Source organism: Artemia sp. Qi Xiang Cuo, chromosome 2 (assembly GCF_049724085.1).
Source record: "Artemia sp. Qi Xiang Cuo chromosome 2, ASM4972408v1, whole genome shotgun sequence".
NCBI classification, from domain to species: Eukaryota; Metazoa; Arthropoda; class Branchiopoda; order Anostraca; family Artemiidae; genus Artemia; species Artemia sp. Qi Xiang Cuo.
Window position 1 is genome coordinate 82,346,651 of NC_142795.1, and position 25,038 is coordinate 82,371,688.

Consider the following 25,038-nt stretch of genomic DNA (forward strand, 5'->3'; position numbering starts at 1 on the left):
TGGGGGAATGTATTTTTCAAAACTAGGGAAGACAATTTTGCTGTTATTCGATTTGTATTTCCTTACAAATAACTTTATGAGGAAATAATGTAAAATACCAAAAAATGATAAAGTACCCCCCAACCCCCAGCCAAAATTTAGTTTCTTCAAAAATCTTGCCATAACTAGGATAAGTATGCATAATTCAAGCGTCAACAGAAATGGGTCAGTTTTCTTTAAGATATCTTAACCTTTATGGTATTCTATGGTTAATTTTTTAGTTTTCATCGTCATTTTCCCTTGATTTAAGAAAATTGGTTCCAATTTTGCTTCCTCTAGGATTTTGATGAAATTACGCGACTGATAGAGGAATAATTTTTTTTTTTCCTTTTTTTTTTTGCCATATAGCATTACTCACTTTATACTTGTGTTTGTTCTTCTATTGGGAGTTTTCCCTTGTGGGCGATCTTATGTTGTACTCAATGTACTGTTTAATTTCTAGTATATTTGCCAGTCTCAATTACCTTATTTTCCTTAGAATATGCTTCAGGAAATGGTCAAAGAGGAGGAAGTTTATAAAGAAAGCATCATAAAGAAGATTGAAAAGAAGGCTAAACAGTACAGGGAAGTTTGTAAAGTAAGTTTTTCACTTTTTATTTTTATGTTATGGGTAGTCTGGTGTTCTTATGAGAAGCATTGTTAGGCCTTATGAGAGGCATTGTTGCCTCTTGATCAAGCAACTTCAGTTTGTTTGAGCCGGGAAATGGGGGGGGGGAATAGTTAATTTTACTCCGGGCACCACCAACCCTAGAAACGACCCTGATATATGTTCATGCTGTTCCTGGTAGTAGTGGGCATCAAGTTGAAAAAAATGAACAATTTAAGGAAGGGTAGGTTTCTTTGAAGCTGTAGTTTTCTTTCAGAGTCAACCTATTGTTAATGCTTGATTTTTTTTTTTTTTTTTTGTAAAGACAAAAAATATTGTCAAATTCAGCTGATCAGTTTCGCTTTTTTTTTACGATTCAATGTGACAACGCTGGCAAAAGTTTGGTGCTGCCCTAAAAGTTTTATAATTTGAAAAAACCAGAAGAAAATTTTTTGAAAATCGTGGTTTTCAAGAAATATGAGGTACTAATTTCTATTAGTACTAACTACTAACTAAATAGAGGTACTAACTACTGGTACTTGTTGCGAGGCACATGCTGTTCAGCCCAACTCGGCACCGAGGATAGAATGGACCATATTCTGCCACTGACTTCGGTCTTCTGTTTGGGGGCGGATGATTTCCAACCACAATTTATCCTAATTGCGTATGTACTCCCTGAAACCTCCCAAAAGCTCGAGGTCTTTCTTCATTGTGGCCAATGGAGGACAAAAAATGCGTTTTATATTCGTATCCTTGGTAATTGGATATTTTCATATGCACACTCAGTTTGGAACTATCTCTAATACCTATGCATTTGGAAAGAGTTTTAAGTTAAAGGTAACAAAATAAGGAAATTAGGAGTGGTCAAATATCCAGAAATTGCATTTTGGAATGGGCTGAATCTAGATACGACTGATTTCAAATACGCATTTAGTTAAGCTCATAGGCACATTTAAACTTTACACTTTACACTATTATTTCTTTACACTTTGTTTTATTTATTTTAAGTAATATATTAAGTACAAGACTAATTGTATGATTTTGTTTGAAGAATAGCCCTTGTTTGCCCTCATTTGAAGACACAGCTCATTAATTCGATTTCTATTTAAAAGAAAAAATTATATAGTAAAAATGACTTAGTAATTAACAGTTCGTAATTAATGCCACCCATGGCGTTTCTTTCTCTCTTTATCTTGCACATTTTGAAGTCTCAATTTCCCTCCATATGTCTCTTCTTTTAAAAAAAATAAACTTAGATGCCAATAAGCCCAAATTACGCCTTCAACGAAAATAAGAAGAAAAAAGAGAACTATTAAATTGATCTTTTTTTTCACCAGAAAATGGTAGCATACAGATCTTCAGAAAAAAAAGTGCAGCTGTCGAAAAAAAAACGACAGATCTATAATACCATACAAATATGATATGTAATTATATACCGATACATAATTATTACTCACAAAAAAGGTGACTTTTTAGTTACGGAAAAGGCCACTTTTGTGGCTTCATTCTAAGTTTGCTCACTATGGGTGGCAGCTCGGGCCTTATGCTGTTGCAAGTTTTGTTTTTTTAATTGTTATGTACTTATAGTAAGTCTATTTTTATTGAGTCCCAAAGACGTCTATTCAAAGAAGAAGAAGAAGAAAAGGTAATCATGAGATATTAATATGGCTCATTCTCTTCTCGGTCTTTCATACTCCTTGAACCTTCTAGACTTCGAATCCCTTTCCCTTCAGTTTCTTAGGGACTTTTTTTCAGTTTTATAATAGTCTCCAGTTCTCTTTTGTTCTAAATCATGATTGTAAAAAAGAATTATATTGTAGGAGCTGGGGAGGGAGGTTGAAACATCCGAAGAATCCTGGAGTATATTGGCAGTGGAAAAATTCTTCAGAGACAAACACAGGGAAGTGTCTGAAGAGAAAAACAAAATTATGAATGCTGTCAGGCGTGACAAAGAACAGGTAAGTTTTCGATTTAATTATTTTTGCATTTTTAAAATGTTGGGTTGGACGGGGGATTCTCAAGCAGAGCTTTACCCACTTCAGTGCTACCAAAAATACTTTTTTGATTCCTCAGCGATCACAAGCTCTCTTGCTGCTACCAGAAAGATTTTCATCTTGGTTAGTTTTCAAGCAAAGACCCCCCTTAGGTGCTTCCAGAAAGAATATTTTTTAAAGACTTTGGAAAAGAGAAAAAACCAAAGCTCAAAACAAACACTGAAACTAAAATAGGACCCTTTCCAAGCAATGATGAAAGGGTAATAGAAAAAAGGCAGAAAAGAATGCATCGACTCCACAACTCCCAACAGATATCATTTCCTTGGTGGGTGATAAGAAACCTTTCACGGTTCTGCTCTATATATTGAGTGAAAAACTGAGAAGAATCCTAAAAAAAATATAACTTTATTGTCACTTTTAAAAATTCAAATACAATACAGAGCTTTTTCAACAGCGGCAAAGATAAAGCCAGCCTCATTCTGGGTAGTGGTGCTTATAGAATTCTGTTCTTGTGGCTATTTCTATGTTGGGAGAACCCAACAGCAATTGGGGGGCTATTGTAACACATGTTCTCAATCGAAAAAGCCATGGGGCTACGCCAAAGGCCTGACACTTTTGACTCCGCAATGGCTCAACACGTTTAGAACAACCCTTATCATTTTGTTTGATAATAGCTCTATTATTGCCCCCGTTAAAGGTCTCATGCAAGTGTTCAGGGAGGCAGTTGAAATAAAGAAGCACATTCACCTAAATGTTGCCCTCTGTAGAGACCCAGGAGGAACTTTTCTAAGCCCCATTTATAATGAAATTATTAATTCTGATCGTTTTTATATCTATCCACAACATTATATTTCGCAACCTAATAGAATCTCTGATAATACCCTTCTTCTTCTTAAAAAAAGCACCTGGAATCCTAAACGGACTCCTTTTGGCTTCTAACTGCACTTCTTCTTCTTCGTTAGAAATCACTTGGAATCCATCATTTGGTGTCTTTCTGGCTTCCAAGTTGGTGGATTCTCCTCCACGGCATTAAATTTATGTTCTTCCAATGGGGGGGGAGAACAAACTAAATTGGCTTTTTCATAACTGCCAAACAAGGGAAGCGTAGGGTCCTGCTACCATTTCTCCACAAATTAAGAGTAAACTCGGCAGGTACCTCTACGGCTCTTTCGACAGGACCCTTCCCTTCTTCTGTTTGTCGACCCCTCTTCTTTAAATTTACGATACTTCGGAAGAAGTTACTCACTTAAAGAACCTCTAAATTCATTAACACACCAATTGCCTCTATATAAAACCTCTTTTTGATGGAAGCTGGCAAGGGAGCATCCACAATCAGGTTAATATCTAGTGGAAGTTTAAAATTTTGGGATAGGGTATGCAGTTTATAAATTCCAGGAGTACTTGCAACGCATTCAAAAAGAAGGTGTTGCAAAGTTTCTTCAGTCAGTTTGCAGAGTCTACAATTTGGGTCACTATACTGCTTCCATCTGAACTACTTACTGCTAAGCTTTTAATTTTAAAGTGCGCCCGATTTATTTGAGGCTCTTTGAAAATTGGAGCCAAAGCAGGAGGAGGCTTTCTATAAGGATAGCGGTTTCTAATTGCATCTCTTAGTGCGATTGAATAATTTTGAACAAGCTGTAGGTTAATAGACTTTGCAGTCTCCGCGGCGAGAATATCCACTTTTTCGTTATAGTGGATGCCTACATGGCTAAGAATATGCTGGAAAGCCACTGCTATGTCAATCTTAGATAGAGAATCAAGCTGTTCTGCTTATCTCCTGCAATTAGTGTCCTTTGAATGCCAGGTTAAGGTTTTCATTACTTCAAGAGCAGTATGAGAATTCAAAAAGATTGCTTCTTTGCTAAAGTGGGAAGGTATATTTTTTACCGCCTTTAGTGATTCAACTTTTGCTGCCAGTTCAGCCGTCAAAACTGAGGAGTTCAGTGGGAGAGGCTTTTGAATGGACTGAGAGGTGTGCGGGATTTTTGCTGATGCAGAAGATCTATTCCCTACAAGGGATCCATCAGTATGAATTTTCAACTGATATTTCAATTCTGTACCCCTTTTTCTGAGAAATACAGCCATATTTGGTTGAGTGGGTTATTCTGCTTTCTGTCTAGTACAGGACTAAGACTGACATTTGTTTGGTGGTACCATGAGGAGGAAACTTAAAAGAATCAACCTGAGTTTTATCTAATGGCCAGTTTGGACAGAGTGCTAAAAAAGCTTGTCATGAGGCGTTTCTGATTTGATTCTACTGTCTAGTGCTCCCATGACAAAAAGTGAAAATGGAGTGCCGCTTCCCATAGGCTTGAATCCCGGTATAATATTTAACAGTGGCTTTGGCTATAATCTCGCTTATAGGGACAACTCCTGCTTGTTTCCTGGTACGATCACTAGAAGTGTGTGGGTACAAGCCAAGAGCCAGTCGGAGTGCCATGTTCTGGATTGTTTCCAATTTCGACATGTTTTTTTATTGTTATAGCCATAAGCAACTATCCCATACTCCACTTTTTGCCTTATATATTGTTTGTAAAAAGTTCCCAATACAGTTGGTGAGTTTCCCCATTTTGTAGAGGCAAGTCTTTTTAGGATTGCAATCCTTTTCAGGCAGACCTCTTTCATCACTTCTACTTGTTTATTCCAAGTCCATCGATGGTCTATTTTCAATCCCAGTAATCTGCATTCTTTGACTAAATCAAGTCTCTCTCCTCCAATAATTATTTGAGCCATTGGAGTGGAAATGTTTTTGTTATTGAGCATCATCGCTTTTGTTTTTTGGGCTGATACGCTCATTCCAAATGCTTTGGAGAATCTAACTAATTCGTCCTTCACTTTGAATGTTCCATTATTAAGGAAATCAGAGATGAAATAGATGAATTTGTCTGGGAAGTCCATTGTTTATAAAATCTGACGTAGCTTCTTCTCTAATGTTTTGTCAAAAGCAGATTGGAAGTCAACAAATGCTGCTACGAGGACCTTCTTTTGACTTTTATTATTTTTTATAGCCTCCTCCAGCATGAGTATACAATCAATTGTGTTGAAGCATTTCCTAAAACTACACTGCTGTTGCGGAAAGAGGCCATTATATTCGCAAAACCCATTCAAGCCTTTTCTTCATCAACTTTTCCATAATTTTTCCAAGGACGGGTAAGAGTGATACAGACCTGTAAGAAGATAGCCTTTCTGGTGGTTTGTTCGGTTTATTCACAGGAGTAATTATTGACTTCTTCAAAATTTTGGGAAAAGTACTTTGCTTCCAGGATTTGTTGTATACATCGATTAGAGCTTTTCTAAAACTCGGCTCTGAAGTGGTCAGCATCAAGTAACTTATTTCATCCTCTCCAGATACTGAGTCCGCAGTCACTTCCTCCAGAGCATCGAGAAGTTCTTGTTATCTAAATGGTCCTATAAGTTCCTTCATAGCAGGTGCTTTGTTGTGAAGTTTGCAGACATACAGTGTGGGATAAGAAAATGTAGTGGGGGCTAGATGTTCGAAATATTTGGAAAAGGCCTCCGCTTTTTGTTGGTTACTGGTAAGGAGAATGCTGTTATGCTGCAATGTCAGTATCACACCATCTTTTGGATTTTTCCCGCGAATCGATTGATGAAGCTATGGACATTTGACAGTGGGCTACTCATGTCTAGTTTATTTGAAAAATTCTTCCATGTTGTTCTCTTTGCATTTAGGACTACTTTTTTTACTTTAGTTTCTGCTCTACGAAGATGTATAAGATTCTCTGTGCTAGGAAATTTTTGAAACTGTTTCTAACTGTTTCTAAGTTTGCGTTTTTCATCGACGGCCTTTTTACAATCATCATTCCACTATACTTTCTTTGTCTTTTTTAGTTGGAGTAGTGTAGGCTGGTTGGAAGATCTTGGAATGGATTCTAAGCAGCGTTTTAGAACGTGTTAAAATTTGGGCTTTTGGTCAACCTCCGGAGCTTGAAGAATCGCTTCATAATTTGTATTACTTAAAATGCGTTTAAACCTTTGCTAATCAGCTTTCTTATAATTAAATCTAGAGGTAGGTAGCCCAGTTTCACAGCTCGCATCATTTATTGTGTTCAGAATAGAAGAATGGTCTGTCTGTAGGTGTTGTACGTTGTGGATTGTTACATATGGAAGTAGATATGCTGGTCCTATCTGTAGGTCAATTGTTGAAAAGCTTCCGTTCCTTATATATAGGTGTTTAGATCGAACGGTTTAAGGACTAAAGCATCTGGGACCTCTAGAATTACTTTTTCAATACACTTTCCTGCAGTGTTTGACTGATTTGCATCTTCCCACAGGGGACTGTGGGAAGATGTAAAAAAAAATCACCACATTGTGTGGTTAAAATCATCACACAAAATTGTTTTTTGCCCGGTTAGCTGTTCGCGTAATACATCAAAAATCGGATTTCTTCCATTGGGATTATAAAATGAACATATTTTCAGGCGATCACCATTTTTTAGGTGAAGAATGACCCCAACCACATCTACATCGTGATTATATGATTTAATTGGCACTGCAGAGTGAGATAGATTATTTTTGACAAGTACAGCAACACCTCCACCCTTGGGGTCGGAAGACCTATCTTTTCTATATATTTTGAAACCAGGAATGCTAATCTTTTTTATCTCATGTAGATTTGTCTCTCGCAGACATACAATGTCGGCATTATTTTTGCTTAGCCAATTTGTTAAATCTAGAAGCTTAGTCGAGTATAAGGAAATCACATTCCATTGGAGAATTTTCAGTGTATTAAGGTTCATCATTTCCATCTAGGTTTGCCATATCAATTGTTTCACTGTCGCTTGCAAAGGAGAGGAGATCGTCTTCCCTTTCTCCATCTGCTTGCTGATTTCGACTAGTTTGGGTACGAGGTGGTTTTTTTCCTTTGCTAACTTTCTTTAGGCTTACCAAATCTTTTCCATCAGCCTCTTTGTTTTCACTTTTTTGGGACGAAATGGGGATGGCTATTGCACTTTTCAGGAGCTGTAATTAAGCGGTTGCAGAAGCCCAAATAGTTGGGCCAAAAATCGTAGTGATAGCTTTACTAGTCATAATTGCCTTCACTTGCTGCGCTTCTCCACTGGATTGAATCAGATGGCTAACTGTTAAATAAGTTGCAATTTTTTCCAACTCGCTTGAATCTGAGGCTGCCTGTGGTCTGTGCTAAGAAGATTGTGTGTCTTTTCTTTGTGTTTGCTTTGTTGATGGTAGAGGTGTAATGCCATATATTTGCTGTTTTTGGTGAGCACCTTTGCTGCTTTCCAGATCTCTATTGTGAAGTTGACTCACACTCTCTTTCGGGGGGTTCGGTTTGGAGTGACCTGGTGTTGTTGTCAGTCTTTGAGCTAATTCTGAATTGGGAATTCTTGCTGCTACCACAGAGTACGGAAGTCTCATTTGGTCTGACAACCTTACTATAACTGCTCTTTTCTGATACGAAGGACAAATTTGCTTTTGCAGGGAAGAGTGCCCATATGTTTTACAATTCTTGCAGTATGGTTCTCGTGCTGTGCAAGCATTTCGCTTGTGACCCGTTCCTCCAAATTGTGGACATGCAGGAGTCGTTTGCTTGCAGTTATTTTTGGTATGGCCGTGCATCAGACAAATAGTGCACTGGAACGGTTTGTACTGTTTGCACCAAACTTTTTGGCCGTACATATACAATCCAACTTTTGTCTCATTTTGGCTGCTTATCAGGACGTATTTACTGTCCACTAGATCACCATCCTTCTTTTGTCGAAGTCTAGTCACAGTTGCTGGTTCTACTAGCCATCCTGATGCATCTAGTAGCTCAAGCTGAATTTCTTCATTAGAAAGATTCAGGTCAAGTCCATATACCACATATTTGTGGAGGGCCTTTTTTATTACAATTTTACATTCGACTGTGGTACCTGCAAAAGATAACGTGTTAGAATTTTGAATCAAAATGTTTGCCCGATTTTCATTTTGAAAATAAATTTCAGCCATACCTGATCTAAGAAGACATACATCAAAATTAGCTTTTGCAGCCGAAAATATTAATTTCCTTAAATCTAGGATCTCTTCTTGTTTAAACGGCTCTCCATTAGTTTTCCTTATCAAAACTGAGATAGAATCTGTTTTTGTTGTTTTCTTCAATGTTTGGCTGTGTGTTTGGTGAACATCTTGATCTTTTTCTTGGTGGTGCACGTTGAGATACTATCTGAAAATTTTCGTTTTTAGTAGCTTGGATTGTTTTTTCTTTTTCATCTGTTTGGTTTTTACGGATACTAGCATGCTTCACAGAAGTTGATGACTTGGGAGGGGATCTAAGAAGCATTCCTGTTCTTTTTCACTTTCGGACTGCCCGTGAAATGCTTCTCGGTTCCGCCCGAAAATAATTTCTTAAATTGTGGTATAGCAACGCTTTTGTGATAATCGACAAATAATTCAATTCCTTAGGGAATTGAAAAGAATAGTCTTGAAACACAGCAATCAGATTTATAATTTGAGGGAAATCACAATTTAATGAACACTCTAGGTCTATGCAATATGGGAAAAATCACAGAATATAGGAAAAATGTCTATGTCTCACAAATTGAGGAAATTTTCAATCTGAACTTTTTCACAGTGCACATGGTTTTGTTTGTAAACATCATACCCTACTTGGTAAGCGATTAGCCTTTAAAAATGCTTTACCGAAATATTTGCATAATTTTTCTTCCGCTTTTCACTGGCTGTTATTAGTCCTCGTTTCTCTCTTTTTGCGATTTCTTTCGTTGTGTCAAATTTAGGTTAAAATTATTTTCTACTTTAAAGCCATTCAAAATTTTGTCTCCTTCTTTTTCTCTTTTACTCTCTCTCCCTCGTCTCTCTTTTTCTGTTTAGTTTTGCTTTTAAAAAAGAAAGAATGGTTTAAAGCAGTTTCTAGAAAATTTTGAAGTTCGAGTTCTTGTACTAGAAATCTATACTAAGTGGATGTTATGTGGGACCATGAAGAGGAGTAATGAAAGGAAAAAAGAGGTTCGAGTTCTGGAGGGAAATAAAATGTTAGGTTCAGAATTGTAGCATTCTTGCCTTTTCTGTAATCGTCCAAGATATATGTCCTATTTCGTTCATCTTTCACAAGGTTTTAAATATTTATTACAGAGGAAATTTATTATAATACATAATTATATAGTATTATATGTATATAATATAATAATATTTATTATAAATAGAGGAAATTTATTTGTGCAAGCTATCAATGATTTACTTCTTTTTCTATTGAGTATTTTAAATATTTTAATTAACAACATGTCCATTTTCAGAGTTACTTTGGTGACAAAAGTAATGTGTTATTTTGACCTGTTTGTATATTTTAAAAGGCTAAAGATAAACCTTATGTGAGTAGAGGCCAGAGCTATTTTAACCTCGATAAAAGACTCATGGTGAATCTGCATTGAAAGCAGTCACATGCCAATCTCAAATCTTCTTAGAAAAAAATCGCTTAGATAGTTTTTCAGAATGTTATTCAGTCAAAATTTTATTGAATCTTCTTCTTTGAACAACAAAAAATTGGTTTAATAATTTGTCAGAAATTTTACAGAATCTTGTTTTAGAAATTCAATTGATAAGAGAAAAATTTATAATTTTTTGGCTTGACAATTAACAACAGACCATTAGTAGTTGCTTATCGTGTTGTTTTTCGTTGACAGGAAGAAGATCTGGCTACGAAGCTTGGTGAAGCTTCAATCCTGATGTCACTCAGCACAATACCCTCTGCTGAAGATATAGCCAGCCTAAAAAGTCGCATCGAATATCTCCGAGTCGAACTTGTGAAGAGGACGGAAAATTTTCAAGAGAAACGACGGGACATCAAGATTTTCATGGATGTTCTGAATACTCAACCAACCATTGAATTTGAAAAGCTCGTAGTTAGTGAAGAAATTCCTTCTTTCCCGCTCTCAATAGACACCATGCATAAGGTGGAGGTGAGTCACAAATAATTGAAAATTGACGCTTTTGTGAACGGTATGGCTCAATAGACACCATGCATAAGGTGGAGGTGAGGCACAAATAATTGAAAGTTAACGCTCTTGTGAAGGGTATGGCTCAATAGACACCATGCATAAGGTGGAGGTGAGTCACAAATAATTGAAAATTGACGCTCTTGTGAACGGTATGGCTCAATAGACACCATACATAAGGTGGAGGTGAGTAACAAACAATTGAAAATTGACGCTCTTGTGAACGGTATGGCTTGCGTCCGTTCAGTGATAAGATTAACGTTTTATTATTTGTACAAAAAATGTACAATACTTTTAATTATCCAAAAAATAAAATATTTAACATCAAGAATTAGATCTGAAATCAAAAATGCACATTGGCTTCAAAGTCAGGAACTTAAGGAATTAATTTAGGTCACAAATGATCGTGATAATTATTTTATAAATTTACTTCCAAAGTATGACTTTGGATAAAACCGTTGCCTTTGTTTCTATCTAGAGATTTTTGGCACTTTTTTTAAGACCTTGAAATTTTTTAAATTTCATGTGTCTAAAGTGTCCATAGTAGGATACTAGCTGGATAGACTCAATGGCCTAGAAAGGAAAATACCAATTCGCCTCCCACCATTGTGTAAAGTTGAACTGACTTGCCGAAATTACCGAAATTCCAGGGACACATTAAACTATTGAGTATGAGAGGTAAATAGTTTTTTACTACTCATAATTATTTATAAAATATAATTATTCGTTCATAACAGCATTATCAAAATGTATTTTTTTTTTTTTTTTTTTTTTTTTTTTTTTTTTTTTTTTTTTTTTTTTTTTTTACTAGTCCAGAAAAACGACTTCTTTTCACTCTTGTATTATGTGCGGATAAAAAAAAGTATTCAAATTAACCTTAGGATTATTTGTCTTTTTTCCTTTTTTCTTTTATTTTTTTCTCTCTGTCTGGTTATTCCGTCTTATGTGATCCGACAAGTGACATAGCGTAATACTCTGAGCCTAAACTACGAAGCACGAGGCCTCGAGTCTAAGTCTCGTACAAGAAAATCAGAATTTAAATCCATGACCTCTTGCAAATAAGTCGAGGGTTTTATCAATGTTTCTCATCTTTTTAGCTGTTCAGTTTTTGTTTCGTTTTTATAATATTTGTTCCAGTTATTTTGTTTTATGCGATCCGAAAAGTGACATTTAGTGTTTGTAAGGATTTCTAGAAACAATTTCTTTATTTGTCTTCTCTTGATTGTCTTCTTTCTTTATTTATTTCGTTTTGTTAAATTCTGATTTTTCTAAATACGTAGTTAAACTTTTATGCAAAAGTGGTTTGTTTTTTAATTCTCGTACAGACTTTATAAGTTCTGGTTCTTGAAAACAACTGAATTCAACTCAAGCCCATTGATTGATATTCATTTCAAATAAGTTAGAATACACCTTGATTTAAAATTATACTAAAAGCTAATGCTTTTTTAAATATAAAAATAAGACAATAGACGATATAACATGAGGCAGTAATGGCTTTAAACAAAAACCATCATTTTAAGGAATCTCCCTCTGTCTATGGAATAGTTACTCAATGATTTGATGTGACGCTTGATTAGCTTCTGAAATTTTCAAACAATCCCATGCTTTCCAATTGGGAGGAGAGGGGTAATTGCCCCTGGGTTTTGAAAAATTCCTTCTCATTTTTTTCTTCTCTCAAAGAAATAATGAAAAGGTATCTGCATAAATTTTGAAAAATAATTTTTTTTTTTATATCTTCATTAAATCCTTTTTCAATCCTTGACCCCCTAAATATTTATGAAATGGCGCCTCTGAACATCCTCCCTTCAAATGATGTTTTTTTTTTCAGAAAATCTACGATTTATATAAAGATCGTGTGGATAGAGCCCGCACAGAATCCAGAAAAATCAAAATTGAATTGGCCACCCTAATGGATAGACTTGAGCTTGACGTTCAACAAACCTCTCACATTAAGACGCTTTTGGATACCTGTGGTGTGACGTCCGAAGATATAAAACTGGTAAATAATGATTTGATTATTTTTTTCTCCGTCAGAAGGGGGCAGAGGGCAGGTCCCTTGGTCAAAAGCTGGATCATAGTAGTCTTAGATAATCTTATGATTATTTCTTCCTATAAATATACTGTATGATTAGAGGCTTAAGGAGGGGTGTATAGAGGGAGCTTGGCCAAACAACGTCGTCTAGTCTAGTACATATTGCTTTATCATTATGCAACAGAAGTTTTCATTGGTGTCCAGAGTTGTCCTTTTTTTGGTCTGTTCAATTAAAAGGTACTATCTAAAATCACTTTTTAGTGAATTTTGTCACTTTACTTAGTCACTAAACTAAAAATGTATCACGAAAAAATAGATAGTTAAGTAGAAGAAAGAAATTGGTGGTACTCTTCTGAACGAGGGAGGCGAACGTTTAAAGGAAGTAATTGACAGAAGGATTTTCTGGACGTGGTTTAGCTGAACGCAGGTTGATTTTATCACTAAGAACTTGTTCTTAAGAAAAGGAAAGGGCATATGAGGTTGAATCGGCCAAATACTTGTTCTGAAGAAAAGGAAAGGGCGGATGATGTTAAATTGGTCAAAGTACTTGTTCTGAAGAAAAGGAAAGGACAGATGATGTTGAATCGGTCTATGAAATTGTTTTGAGGAAAAGAAAAGCGCAGATGATGGTGAATCGGTCAAAGTACTTGTTCTGAAGATGAAATTGGAACCTATTCACCGCCTTTTGTAAAAGAAAAAAGGGATGAAAGTACTGACTTGAAGTGTCAATTCCACCAGCGATTCCACATGCCTAGCCGTGAATGCTATCTCTCATGTTAGTTGCTCTTGTTTATTCAAAATTTAGCTTTGCCTTGGCTGAATTTTGATACTTTGAGCCCTCTGATACTTTGATACTTTGAATTTTGAGCCCTCTGGTTGTAAGCTCATGGTTTCTCAAAGGTCAGTGATGACACTAAGTTAGTGAATGGAGCTTCTCTAGTCTTTCTGTCTTAGTTCTGATCCCCTCTGATGAGTTACTCTTCGTCAAATTTCTTTTGTTACAAAATAACTTAAGTTACTTTCTCAAGCTCTTTGTAGCGTTTGGTCCCTGCATTTGTAAATATTTTGTCATCTCTAATATTCAAACTAGGGTCTGAAGCAAATACCTTTCTCTTCTGCTTCGTGTTCTTTTTTCACAAGCAAAAAAATGAAGGGAGTGAGGGTATTGGCTTAGAATTCTTTTATCAGAAATTTGTGCCATTGAATCATCACCTCAATAAAACGATCAGGCCTATTTTCTGCATTCCGGTAAAGTTGATATTTCAGCTTTGACAATGTGTATGTGACAGCCAGGCCGTATCCAGAGGTGTGGTTTGAGGGTTTAACCCCCCCCCCTAAATGTTTATCCGACTCATAAAAACGTAACAAAAATGAAAATAAACAAATTTTTTATGTTTTTCTTGTAACCCCTCCCCCTCCCCGAAAAAAAACTAGATATGACCCTTGTGACAGCCTCGTGATAACAGCAATAACATATTTGCAGTCTTCAGAAATGATGTTCAGGTTTGTAATCATCAATTTTAATATTCAGGATTACGTATAATCTTTGCAATATAATCATCCAGGGTTATAAAATATACGGGATTATAATAATATTACAATTACTGAAATCTATTTAATAATATTGAAAACTATTTCTATTATTGATTATTAAATAATATTCAAATTGTTGAATATTCAAAAGAATAATAATATAGAACAAAATAATATTCAGGCTTATAATCTCAGGTTTATAATTATCAGAAAATGTTCATAAATGCGTTTCTTCATGTTTATGTTCCCTTTAATACATGCAACTTTGTGACAATTCTACAGCTGTAACTTGTGCTGAGAGGAGAAGATACTTATGTCGTTGTATTCATTAGTTCTAGATCTATTTATTCACCAAAGCTTAATTTTATATTGCTTATTACCTTTGCTTATTACCTTTTTCTAGATTTTTTCAGTGTATTTTTTAATCTAATAAAAGCGAATCAAATTTCAAAAGTATTATTCGGTGGATGGATAAAACTCTGTTTTCATCGTAAGTTGGAACATTAATGCTGTGCAGCAAAAGAACTTAAAAAACTTGCAAAGGAAACATAAATGCTGTGCAGCAAAAGAACTTAAAAAAACTTGCAAAGGAAACATAAACCTTAATGAAGTAATAAAAAAGAAATGTAGGGGAACATAAATGCTGTGCAGCAAAAGAACTTAAAAAAACTTGCAAAGGAAACATAAACCTTAATGAAGTAATAAAAAAAAATGTAAGGGAACATAAATGCTGTGCAGCAAAAGAACTTAAAAACTTGTAAATGAAAAATAAACCTTAATGAAGTAATAAAAAAGAAATGTAAGAGACATTAATGCTGTTCATCTTTTTTTCAAGGATTTCAAAACATAACCTTAGTTCCTTTTTTTTATGCGTGTACATGAATATATAAATACGAATGTATTGTCTTTTTTTGTAGTTGCGCACTGCTCTTGAAGGTTTGCGTGCAATAAAGCGCAAGCATGCTTCAAAGCTTGTTGATCGACTGAGAATTGACGTGAATCGTATCTGGAACGATTTATTCTTCTCTGAAGAGCAGAAGGGAGACTTTAGCCCTTTCGCTGATGATCCAGAGGATCTCTTAGAGATGTATGAAGAACAGTTGAAGAAACTAGAAATTTTAAAAGAAGAAACCAAAGAAGCTCTAGATAAAGTAGGTTTATTATCTCTTCCTATTTTTGGGTTTCTTTCTTTTCTCTCTCTCTCTCCCTCTCTCTCTTCTCTTTCTCTCTCTCTCTCTCTCTCTCTTTCTCTTTTTCTCTATTTCTCTTTCTCTCTTTCTCTCTCTCTTTCTTTCTAAATCTTTCTCTCTCTCTCTCTTTCTCTCTCTCTCACACTCTTTCTTTACCTTTCTATGTCTGCGTGATTTAGCTTTTAAAAGATGTATTCTAGCTTTACTGTTGCTTGTTTATTAATATTAGTCCAATTAATATTATCTTATTGAACCTGTTGAATAAGAAAAAATAAGTTAGAACATAGATATTTCATCAGGGCCAATAGGGACCAATTTGACGCATTGATGTTCAATCACAACATGGGCTGGTATTATCTTATCATCGTGTCCTACATCTTAGGACTCGTTGACGATGGTACAGTGAGGGTAGACCTCATATTTGACGTCTACATTCCGAATAGTCTTAAGAACTCTGCTAGAGAAAAACGCGGATCTATTTCATATGCATCCAAGGTCGAAGAAGGGGCACCCATTCCTAGAGGCAGCTGGCAGGACTTCCTTCAGAACTCAAACAACAAAGAGATGCTCTTCATCTTCTTAGGTCATGTTGTTTCCGCAGAGGTCAGAGACAAACAGGTCGTAACCACAATTGGCGATCCAATTTTCTTCTCGAAGGAACTTCCGAGAAGAGCTCAGACCTGGCAACCATGAAGAAAGAGATATGCGCGTTATCCTCCACGCCTTTCATATGGCACGCCAAGGTATCCGTTCTATTATGGTGAAGACTGTTGATTCAGATGTTGTGGTGCTGTTCACAGCGTTCTTCTTTGCACTTGACGTTGATGGGCTGGTATTATCTTATAGTTGTGAGCTTCTTTTTTCGTTTTTCGTTTTGATTATTATTATTATTGAGTTTTAAATGCATATGAAAGGCGAAAGGTGATCCTTTTGCCTAATTAAAATTGTGCACTAAAGTTTGTTTGTTGTTTTGCTTGAGAAACGCAAAAAAACTATCCAATTATCACATTTTTAGTTTATTATTTATAACGTAAAGTAATCTTCTAATTGTTTTATATGCCATAATCGATGAATACAGCGTATAATTCTTAATTTTCAATTCAATTATATGCTGAAAATCAATTAAAATCTAAAATGAGACATAATGCCAATATCATAGGCAGCGCTTGCGCTGCCCTAGTAAAGAACGATGTATGTGGGCACAATGTATTATTTATTTTTTCCGTGGTCTTATATCAGGGCACTTCGTATCGAAGGAGTTGTCGTAGAAACTTCGAAAAGGGATTATTCGATTGAAAATTGGAGTGGGTAGTGCTTTTTTTAATAGTCTAAAGTGATTGGAGGGCAACTAGACCCCCCCCCCCCCAAGCCCATCATTCCCCTAAGCACATCTAATAAAAATTTTGAGATAGTCATTTTGTTCAGCGTAGTTGATTTCCAGATAAAAAAAATATGTTTTTGTATTATCATTCCCCCAAACCCATCATTCCCCCAAACACATCTAATCAAAATTTTGAGATAGTCATTTTGTTCAGCGTAGTTGATTTCCAGGTAAAAAAAATATGTTTTTGAGGAGGAGACTCCCTCGCAACCCTCAGGGCAAGGGTTCTAAGTTATGCCCTGGGTGCATATAAGAACGATGTTGGCACAATGTATTATTTGTAATTTTTTTCTTAAGAGCAGGGCACATAGTATAGAAGAAGTTGTCGTAGAAACTTCGAAAAGGGCTCATTCAATTGGAAATTGGAGTGGCTTGTGCCCTTTTTAATAGTCGAAAGTGATTGCAAGGCAAAATTTTGAGATAGCCATTTTGTTCAGCGTAGTTGATTTCCAGATAGAAATTATGTTTTTAAGGAGGACACTCCCCCACAGCCCTCCGGGCCAGGGTTGTAAGTTATGCCCTGGGGGCATATAAGGTTTTACAGAAGGCGTTGTCGTAGAAACTTCAAAAAGGCTCATTCCATTGGAAATTCAAAGGGGTAGTGCCCTTTTTAATAGTCGAAAGTGATTGGAGGACAACTAACCCCCCTCTCATGCCCACCTTTTCCCCAAACATAACCAATCAAATTTTTGAGATAGCCATTTTATTAAAGGTATTTTTAAGTTCTGGAAAGTTGGTATTTGAGGTTGACACCCCCCCCCCCACAACCCGCAGGGCAAAGGGTGTAAGTTATGCCCGGGGGGCATATAAGGTTTATCTTGAAAGCGTTGTCGTAGAAACTTTAAAAAGGCCTCATTCGATTGGAAATTGAAATGCCCAGTGCCCTTTTTAATAGTCGAAAGTGATTGGAAGGAAAGTAACACCTCTTCCACGCCCACCATTTCCCCAAACACATCCAATAAAAATTTTGAGATAGCCATTTTGTTCCACGCAGTTCAAAGTTCAGGAAATTGTACATTTGAGCAGGACACTCCCCCCACAGTCTTCAGGGCAAGGGTTAGAAGTTTTTCCCTGGGGGCATATAAGGTTTTTATTAAAATATTTGTCGTAGAAACTTGAAAAAGAGCTCATTCGATTGGAAATTCAAAGTGCTAGTGCCTTTTTTAATAGTTAAAAGTGATTTGAGGGCAACTAACCCCCCTCTCACGCCCACCATTTCCCCAACTATCTCCAATCAAAACTTTTAGATAGCCATTTTATTCAACGTAGATGAAAGTTTTGGAAATTAGGTCTTTAAGGATGACAACCCCTTCCCACCACAGCCCTCAGGGCAAGGGTTGTAAGTTATGCCCAGGGGGCTAATAAGGTTTTTATTGAAAGCGTTGTCGTAGAAACTTCAAAAGGGCTCATTCAATCGGAAATTGAAAGGGCTAGTGCCTGTTTTAATATTGAAAGTGATTATTGAGTGACTAACGCCCCTCTCACGCCCACCATTTTCCCAAACACATCCAATCAAAATTTTGAGACATCCATTTTGTTCAACGTAGTTGGGTCTTTTAGGATGATAACCCCCTCAGAGCCCTCAGTGCAAGGGTTGTAAGTTATGCCTTCCGCCTTATTCCGCCTTATGTCCCGGACGTCCTCAAGGGTCGCGTTGGGGCCATCTCCTTCACACGTTCCTGGATCAGTTTCCTGTACAAAGCCCGGTAAGGTTTATATAATAAACCATAAGGTTTATATAATAAACCATGGTTTATATAGAAAGTTGTTGTAGAAATTTCAAAAAGGGCTCATTTGATTGGAAATTGAAATTGCCCATTTTAATAGTCGAAAGTGAGTGGAGTAATTAACCCCCTTCTTACGCCCACCATTTTCCCAAGAACATTCAATCAAAGTTTATAGATAGCCATTTTGTACAACGTAGTAGAAAGTTCTGGAAATTCGGTCTTTTAGGATGATAACCCCCTCAGAGCCCTGAGTGCAAGGGCTGTAAGTTATGTCCTGGGGGTATATAAGGTTTATATAGAAAGTTGTGGTAGAAATTTCAAAAAGGGCTCATTGGATTTGAAATTGAAATTGCCCTTTTTAATAGTCAAAAGTGAGTGGAGAGTAATTAACCCCCCTCTCACGCCCACCATTTCCCCAAATACATCCAATCAAAATTTTGAGACATCCATTTTGTTCAACGTAGTTGGGTCTTTTGGGATGATAACCCCCTCAGAGCCCTCAGTACAAGGGTTGTAAGTTATGCCTTCCGCCTTATTCCGCCTTATGTCCCGGACGTCCTCAAGGGTCGCGTTGGGGCCATCTCCTTCACACGTTCCTGGATCAGTTTCCTGTACAAAGCCCGGTAAGGTTTATATAGAAAGTTGTTGTAGAAATTTTAAAAAGGGCTCATTTGATTGGAAATTGAAATTGCCCTTTTTAATAGTCGAAAGTGAGTGGAGAGTAATTAATCCCCCTCTCACGCCCACCATTTTCCCAAGAACATTCAATCAAAGTTTATAGATAGCCATTTTGTACAATGTAGTAGAAAGCTCTTGAAATTAGGTCTTTCAGGATGGCAACCCCCACAGAGCCCTGAGGGCAAAGGCTGTAAGTTATGCTCTGTGGGCATATAAGGCTTTATATAGAAAGTTGTCGTAGAAATTTCAAAAAGGGCTCATTGGATTTCAAATTGAAATTGCCCTTTTTAATAGTCAAAAGTGAGTGGAGAGTAATTAACCCCCCTCTCACGCCCAACATTTCCCCAAGAACATCCAATCAAAGTTTATAGATAGCCATTTTATTCAACGTAGTTGAAAGTTCTGGAAATTAGGTCTTTGAGGATGACAACTCCCCCCCCCACCCTTAGGGCAAGGATTGTAAGTTATGCTCTGGGGGTATATAAGTTTTTTATTGAAAGCGTTGTCGTAGAAACTTCAAAAGGGCTCATTTGATTGGAAATTGAAAGGCCTAGTGCCTTTTTTAATATTGAAAGTGATTGGAGACCGACTAACGCCCCTCTCAGGATCACCATTTCCCCAAACACATCCAATCAAAATTTTGAGATAGCCATTTTGTTTAACGAAGTTGAAAGTTCTGGAAATTAGGTCTTAGAAGATGACAACCTTCCTAACAGCCCTTAGGGTAAGGGTTGTAATTAATGCCCTGGTGGCATATAAGGTGTTTTTAGAAAGCGTTGTCGTTTCAAAAAGGGCTCATTCGATTGGAAATCGTAAGGCCTAGTGTTCTTTTTAATAGTCGAAAGTGATTGGAAGGCTTGACATTTTTATAGTAAAGATCGATGTGGGTATAATGTATTGTTCTTTTTTTTTGTTTTGTAATTGTTTAGACCCGGGCACTTCGTATCGAAGGAGTTGTCGTGGGAACTTCGAAAAGGGCTCAATCGATTGAAAATAGAAAGGACTGATGCCCTTTTTAATAGTCGAAAAGTGATTGGAGGGCAACTAATCCCCCTCCCACACCGACTCTCCCATTTTCCCATTATGTTTAAAAACTGAATGTTGCTTTAAGATTAAATCAAAATACACTGTATTAATGCTAATTCCCAATAAGGCATCTCAGCAGTATCCCAAGAACGACTGAGGATATTATGTTCAAACTTTTGGGGCTACTTCTGCCCTTAAAATTTAACCAAATCAAAATAGCGTAAGTGCATCCAAGCTATCAAAGAAAGTAAACAGATTTTTTTTTGCGAATGGTATCAAGTTTTCCATTTCAGGTCAACTAGAGGAGGTATGAAACGAAATTAAACACTACTGTTTGTGTCCAGATTTTTAAAAGGGTGTATGTTGTTAAAAATTGCGGAAAATTTTTCTCCAGTATACAAATGGCAGGCCAAACTGTAAATTCATTAAAAAAAACGAAAAGATTTAAAGTATAATTTTTTATTTCCCTGAAAAGACTATGTCAATATAAAACGAACAGAAATTAATTAAAAAAAACTTTCCACAAAATAAGTTTTTCAAAGAAAAGTAAAGAACTCCATTAAACGAAAAATGAGCGAAAATAAAATAATCTACCAAGCGTGAAACTACCACAAATCAGCATAGATAAATAAATGAAACCCAAAACGAACAGAAATTACAATAAATAACCGAGTCAAACTCAAAACGAGCAGAAATTAACATAAGTTGGGCGCAAAACCCAACCTTCCCAAGGCCAGAACAAAATTTGCACTTTACTGAAAAAAAATACAAATGAATGTGCGTTGTCAGTTTAATATACGTACATATACTGATATTTGTTAATCAAAATGTTAAAATTATTTGATTTATTAAAGTTATAAAAGTAAAAACATTTATATTTTTTCAGTAAAGTGCAAATTATGTTCTGGCCTTTGGAAGGCATAGGGGTTTTGAGCCTCATCTCATGTTAATTTCTGCCCGTTTTGTGTTTGACTCGGTTATTTAATGTAATTTCTGCTCGTTTTGGGTTTCTTTTATTTATCGATGCTGATTTGTGGTAGTTTCACCTTGGTAGATTATTTGATTTTATTTTTGCTCATTTTTTGTTTAATGGAGTTCTTTACTTTTCTTTTAAAAATGTTTTTGTGGAAAAAGTTTTTTTAATTAATTATTGGAAAAGTGTCAGTTTTAGCCTCCACAAAGCATAATGAGGTTTTTTTTGTTTTGTTTTTTACTGTTAATATTAATAGTAGACGTGTATTATATTATCCATTATAATATTAATGAAAATTAATATTTAATATTAACAAATTTTTGTTCTTACTTTATTCAGTAATTTTGGCATGTTTTTAGTCTTTATCGCTTTTTACTTATAAGGAACTTTAATTGGTTTTTAATTTATTCCTTTTTTATGCATATTTTTAACGTAAAAAAGTGTATCGTTTCTATCGGATAAAACTAGAAACAAGCTGTAGCTGGAAAAGCATCCGTAGCAGGCTGAAACTTCTTCCTTTGCCTAGGTTGTTCTACATTGGATAAGAAACCCCGAAACTAATTCCAGAGTCAACCAAACATTACTACTACTAACAACTCACTACAGCACAACGCCGCCTGAGTTCAACAATGCTACGTACACTGTTTCTCCATTCCAATCCATTCGAAGTATCTCTCTTTACACCCTCCCAAGAAGTTCCCATTTCCGTTAAATCTTTTCTTACGACGTCCTCCCATCCCAATCGGGGACGATCTGCTTTTCTCTTGACTCTAGATTGTTGGGCAACAAGGAAAATCTTTGGTAATCTGTCATCCTTCATCCGTAGAACGTGTCCTAGCCATTTCAATATTTCTCTCGTTATAGCCCTAGAAAGCAGGAGTGAACCACAGCTTTTTGCTTGAGATATGATCAGTCTGTCAGTTACCCAAAGTAATCCGTAGGCAATTTCTCTGGAAAACATCTAGCAAATCCTCCATTTTTAGGAGCATCCTCACTTACTGTCTACTCACTTACAATCTACTCTACATTTCGTATACTCTCTACTCTCTTCCTATCTAGATCTACTCAATAATCCTCCTCTATCTACTCCAAAGCAAACACTGTTCGCTTAATATGTACCTACTATCTTTTATAGATTCATAAGCCTTTGAAACTTGTGCTTAATGTTCTTTTTTTCCTTCTAATCAACAAATTAAGAACCCTGAAATACAAACTGAGGTGAAAACTTTAAAACTTACGTCGAAGAGATAGGCGTCAAAGTGTGCTTTGATTTAGGAGGCTCGCAATATAAATGTAACCTAATATTTTGCAGTGGATGTCGTAATATTCACCGTTGCTGTTCTGTCTGTTCTTGTTTAATTACGCCGATACATATATATATATATATATATATATATATATATATATATTTTTTTTTATATATATATATATATATATATATATATATATATATATATATTCTGAGATTTCTATTTTTAACTTAAAGTTTTACCATCAAAGGCTTGCATAAGACTGAAAAGGCTGATTTGCAAAGCTAATTGAATTCAAGCAGAGAGAAAGGAGTATCGGATATTCGCCGTTTAGTGTCGACATTAACCTGAGAGTAATGTCCAGACAGTAATAAACATATATATATATATATATATATATATATATATATATATATATATATATATATATATATATATATATATATATATATATACGAAATATTTACTTTTTTAATTATTTAACATTTATATTCGAGATTTTTTGTCAGCCTTAGTCTCTTTCTCTGTAAAAATAATATAGACCTCTGATTCCTCACCTGATCATTTTGATCATTTTGTAGCTGATCTCGAAACTGGTACTATCCTTGTTGAAGTTATTTCAATTCTTTTTAGACTACTATTAGCAACTCATTGCAACACCAAAGCGTCTGAGGCCAACACTGCTGTGCAAGCTCTTCCTCCATCCCAGTCTAATGATAGTTTCCCTCTTTACAGTCTCACAAGAAGTTTCAGTTTCCTTTAAATCCTTTCTTATGACCTCCTCCCATCATCTTCGGAGATGACCCCCTTCTCGTTCGGCGCTATATTGTATATATATATATATATATATATATATATATATATATATATATATATATATATATATATATATATATATATATATATATATATATATAATACCGCCCCTTCCTCCTCTAGCACAAACATTGAAACTTGGTGATACCGACAAATTTGTCTGTATGACTGAAATTGGATGAGAGATCTATATTTCAAACCCTGGATTATATATGCCTGTGTATAATTGCCTTTTTTTCTTTTTTTTTCAAAACGTTGCCGCACATGAATTGGATGCCATTTGTAAGTTCTACAAGGCCAAGCATCTGGTTGATACTGCTCGACAGAGTGAGATCAAAGACATCAAAGTAGTACATGCACGAAATAAGGTTATTTAAAGTAACCTTTAAATAGCTATTTAGGCTATTTTAATAACCTTTAAAGTGTCTTCGTCTTTTTATCATACAAGATGCATAGTAAGCATTTTATCAAGATCTTTAATACACAAGAGGCATGAATGGAGCGGAGACATGTATAGAAACGCAGAAGATTGGAGTCTTGGAGTTTTATGTACTTGGGAGAGGTCAGGAACCCTAGAGTTGATATGAAGTCTTTGTATTTTCACTTTCAAAAAAGACTAATTAAGTATCAATATTAAAAGGAATCTCACTGGTAAATTCTGCTAATGCTTAGAGAAAACTCTGGTAGTACAATGGAGTGATGTTTGTTTGGCAATAGAGGGCCAAGGGTTCGATCCAACTGCAACAAGGTTGTATGGCAGGCTTGCCACCTGTCCCTCTAAGAAAGACCCGGGGATTGAAATACCGACAATTGGTGACGTCATATACCCCGTTAATAACCGGAAGCTACTATCTATTTTAAATACAGCATTGCTGGCCTAAGAATTCAATTCTATTGCGACTATTGAATTACTGTGAATTCATTCAATAGTTATTGAGACTGTATAGTTATTCATTCTATACTGTACAGTAATAGTTAGTCATTTAATAGTTATATAAATTCATTCAATAGTTATTGAGGCTGTATTTTATCAGGTGACGTCAAATATGGCTGCCTAAATTCAACTCATGTTAGAACATAGCTTCACTCTTGAGCTTTGAGTCTTCTCTGCCGTTGTATTTTTCTTATTACATCTAGTTTTCCCCCTTTTTCTTATTTCAGCTATTCATATTAACTATTTCAGGAAGCAACTTTATTTTTCTTTTTTTTTCTTTTTTTAATCTAGGAAATTGTTCTGAAAATACAATCCAAAACTAACGGTTTTATCTTGGTTTTCAGTTCCGTCAGCACCAGGAGCTTTGGCGTAAGCTGATCGATTTTGAATACAAATCCCATGACACCAATAGGTATACGAACCGTGGAGGGGCCCTCCTTTTAGAGGAGAAAGAGAGAAAACGTTTAAATCGGGAAATTCCACGCCTAGAACGTGAAGTAGCTAGAGCTGTTCAGCTTTATGATGATAATCACCCACAAACACCTCTATTGGTCTATGGAGAGAAAGTCGTGGATTTCATTGAAAACCAAAGAACGCGGTTCGAAGTAAGTTTTGTCTCTCCCTCTTTCTTTCCTATTTCCTCTTTTGTCCCTCTTTCTGTTTTTCTTTCTCTATTCTAATTGTTACTTCAAAGGAGTATAACATTAATAGTTTGAACTAAAATTTAACCTCGCATAATGATTTACTACTTATCATAGAGTGGAATACACAAATCCATGCGCGTAATTAGATCTTGATTGTGGATGGGCCACACGATTTGGCGGGTTTCACTTTTAAATTACTCTCCCAAAATTAACGATTTATAACAAAAATTCAAGAAATAGTAGGAAAAATTGAGACAGTGCTCAAACT

General features: G+C 35.7%; 1 protein-coding gene across 2 annotated transcripts in view; it reads left to right on the plus strand.

Moving 5' to 3' along the window:
* LOC148955692 (protein regulator of cytokinesis 1-like) overlaps positions 1-25,038 on the plus strand; it is a 50,629-nt gene that overhangs the window by 12,637 nt on the left and 12,954 nt on the right. For both annotated transcript variants that reach the window (XM_089108307.1, XM_089108308.1), the window contains exons 3-8: positions 518-616; positions 2,446-2,583; positions 10,275-10,550; positions 12,415-12,585; positions 15,069-15,302; positions 24,471-24,731. In XM_089108307.1, coding sequence (XP_088964433.1) covers positions 518-616; positions 2,446-2,583; positions 10,275-10,550; positions 12,415-12,585; positions 15,069-15,302; positions 24,471-24,731 — 1,179 coding nt within the window. The remainder of the gene's footprint in view (positions 1-517; positions 617-2,445; positions 2,584-10,274; positions 10,551-12,414; positions 12,586-15,068; positions 15,303-24,470; positions 24,732-25,038) is intronic.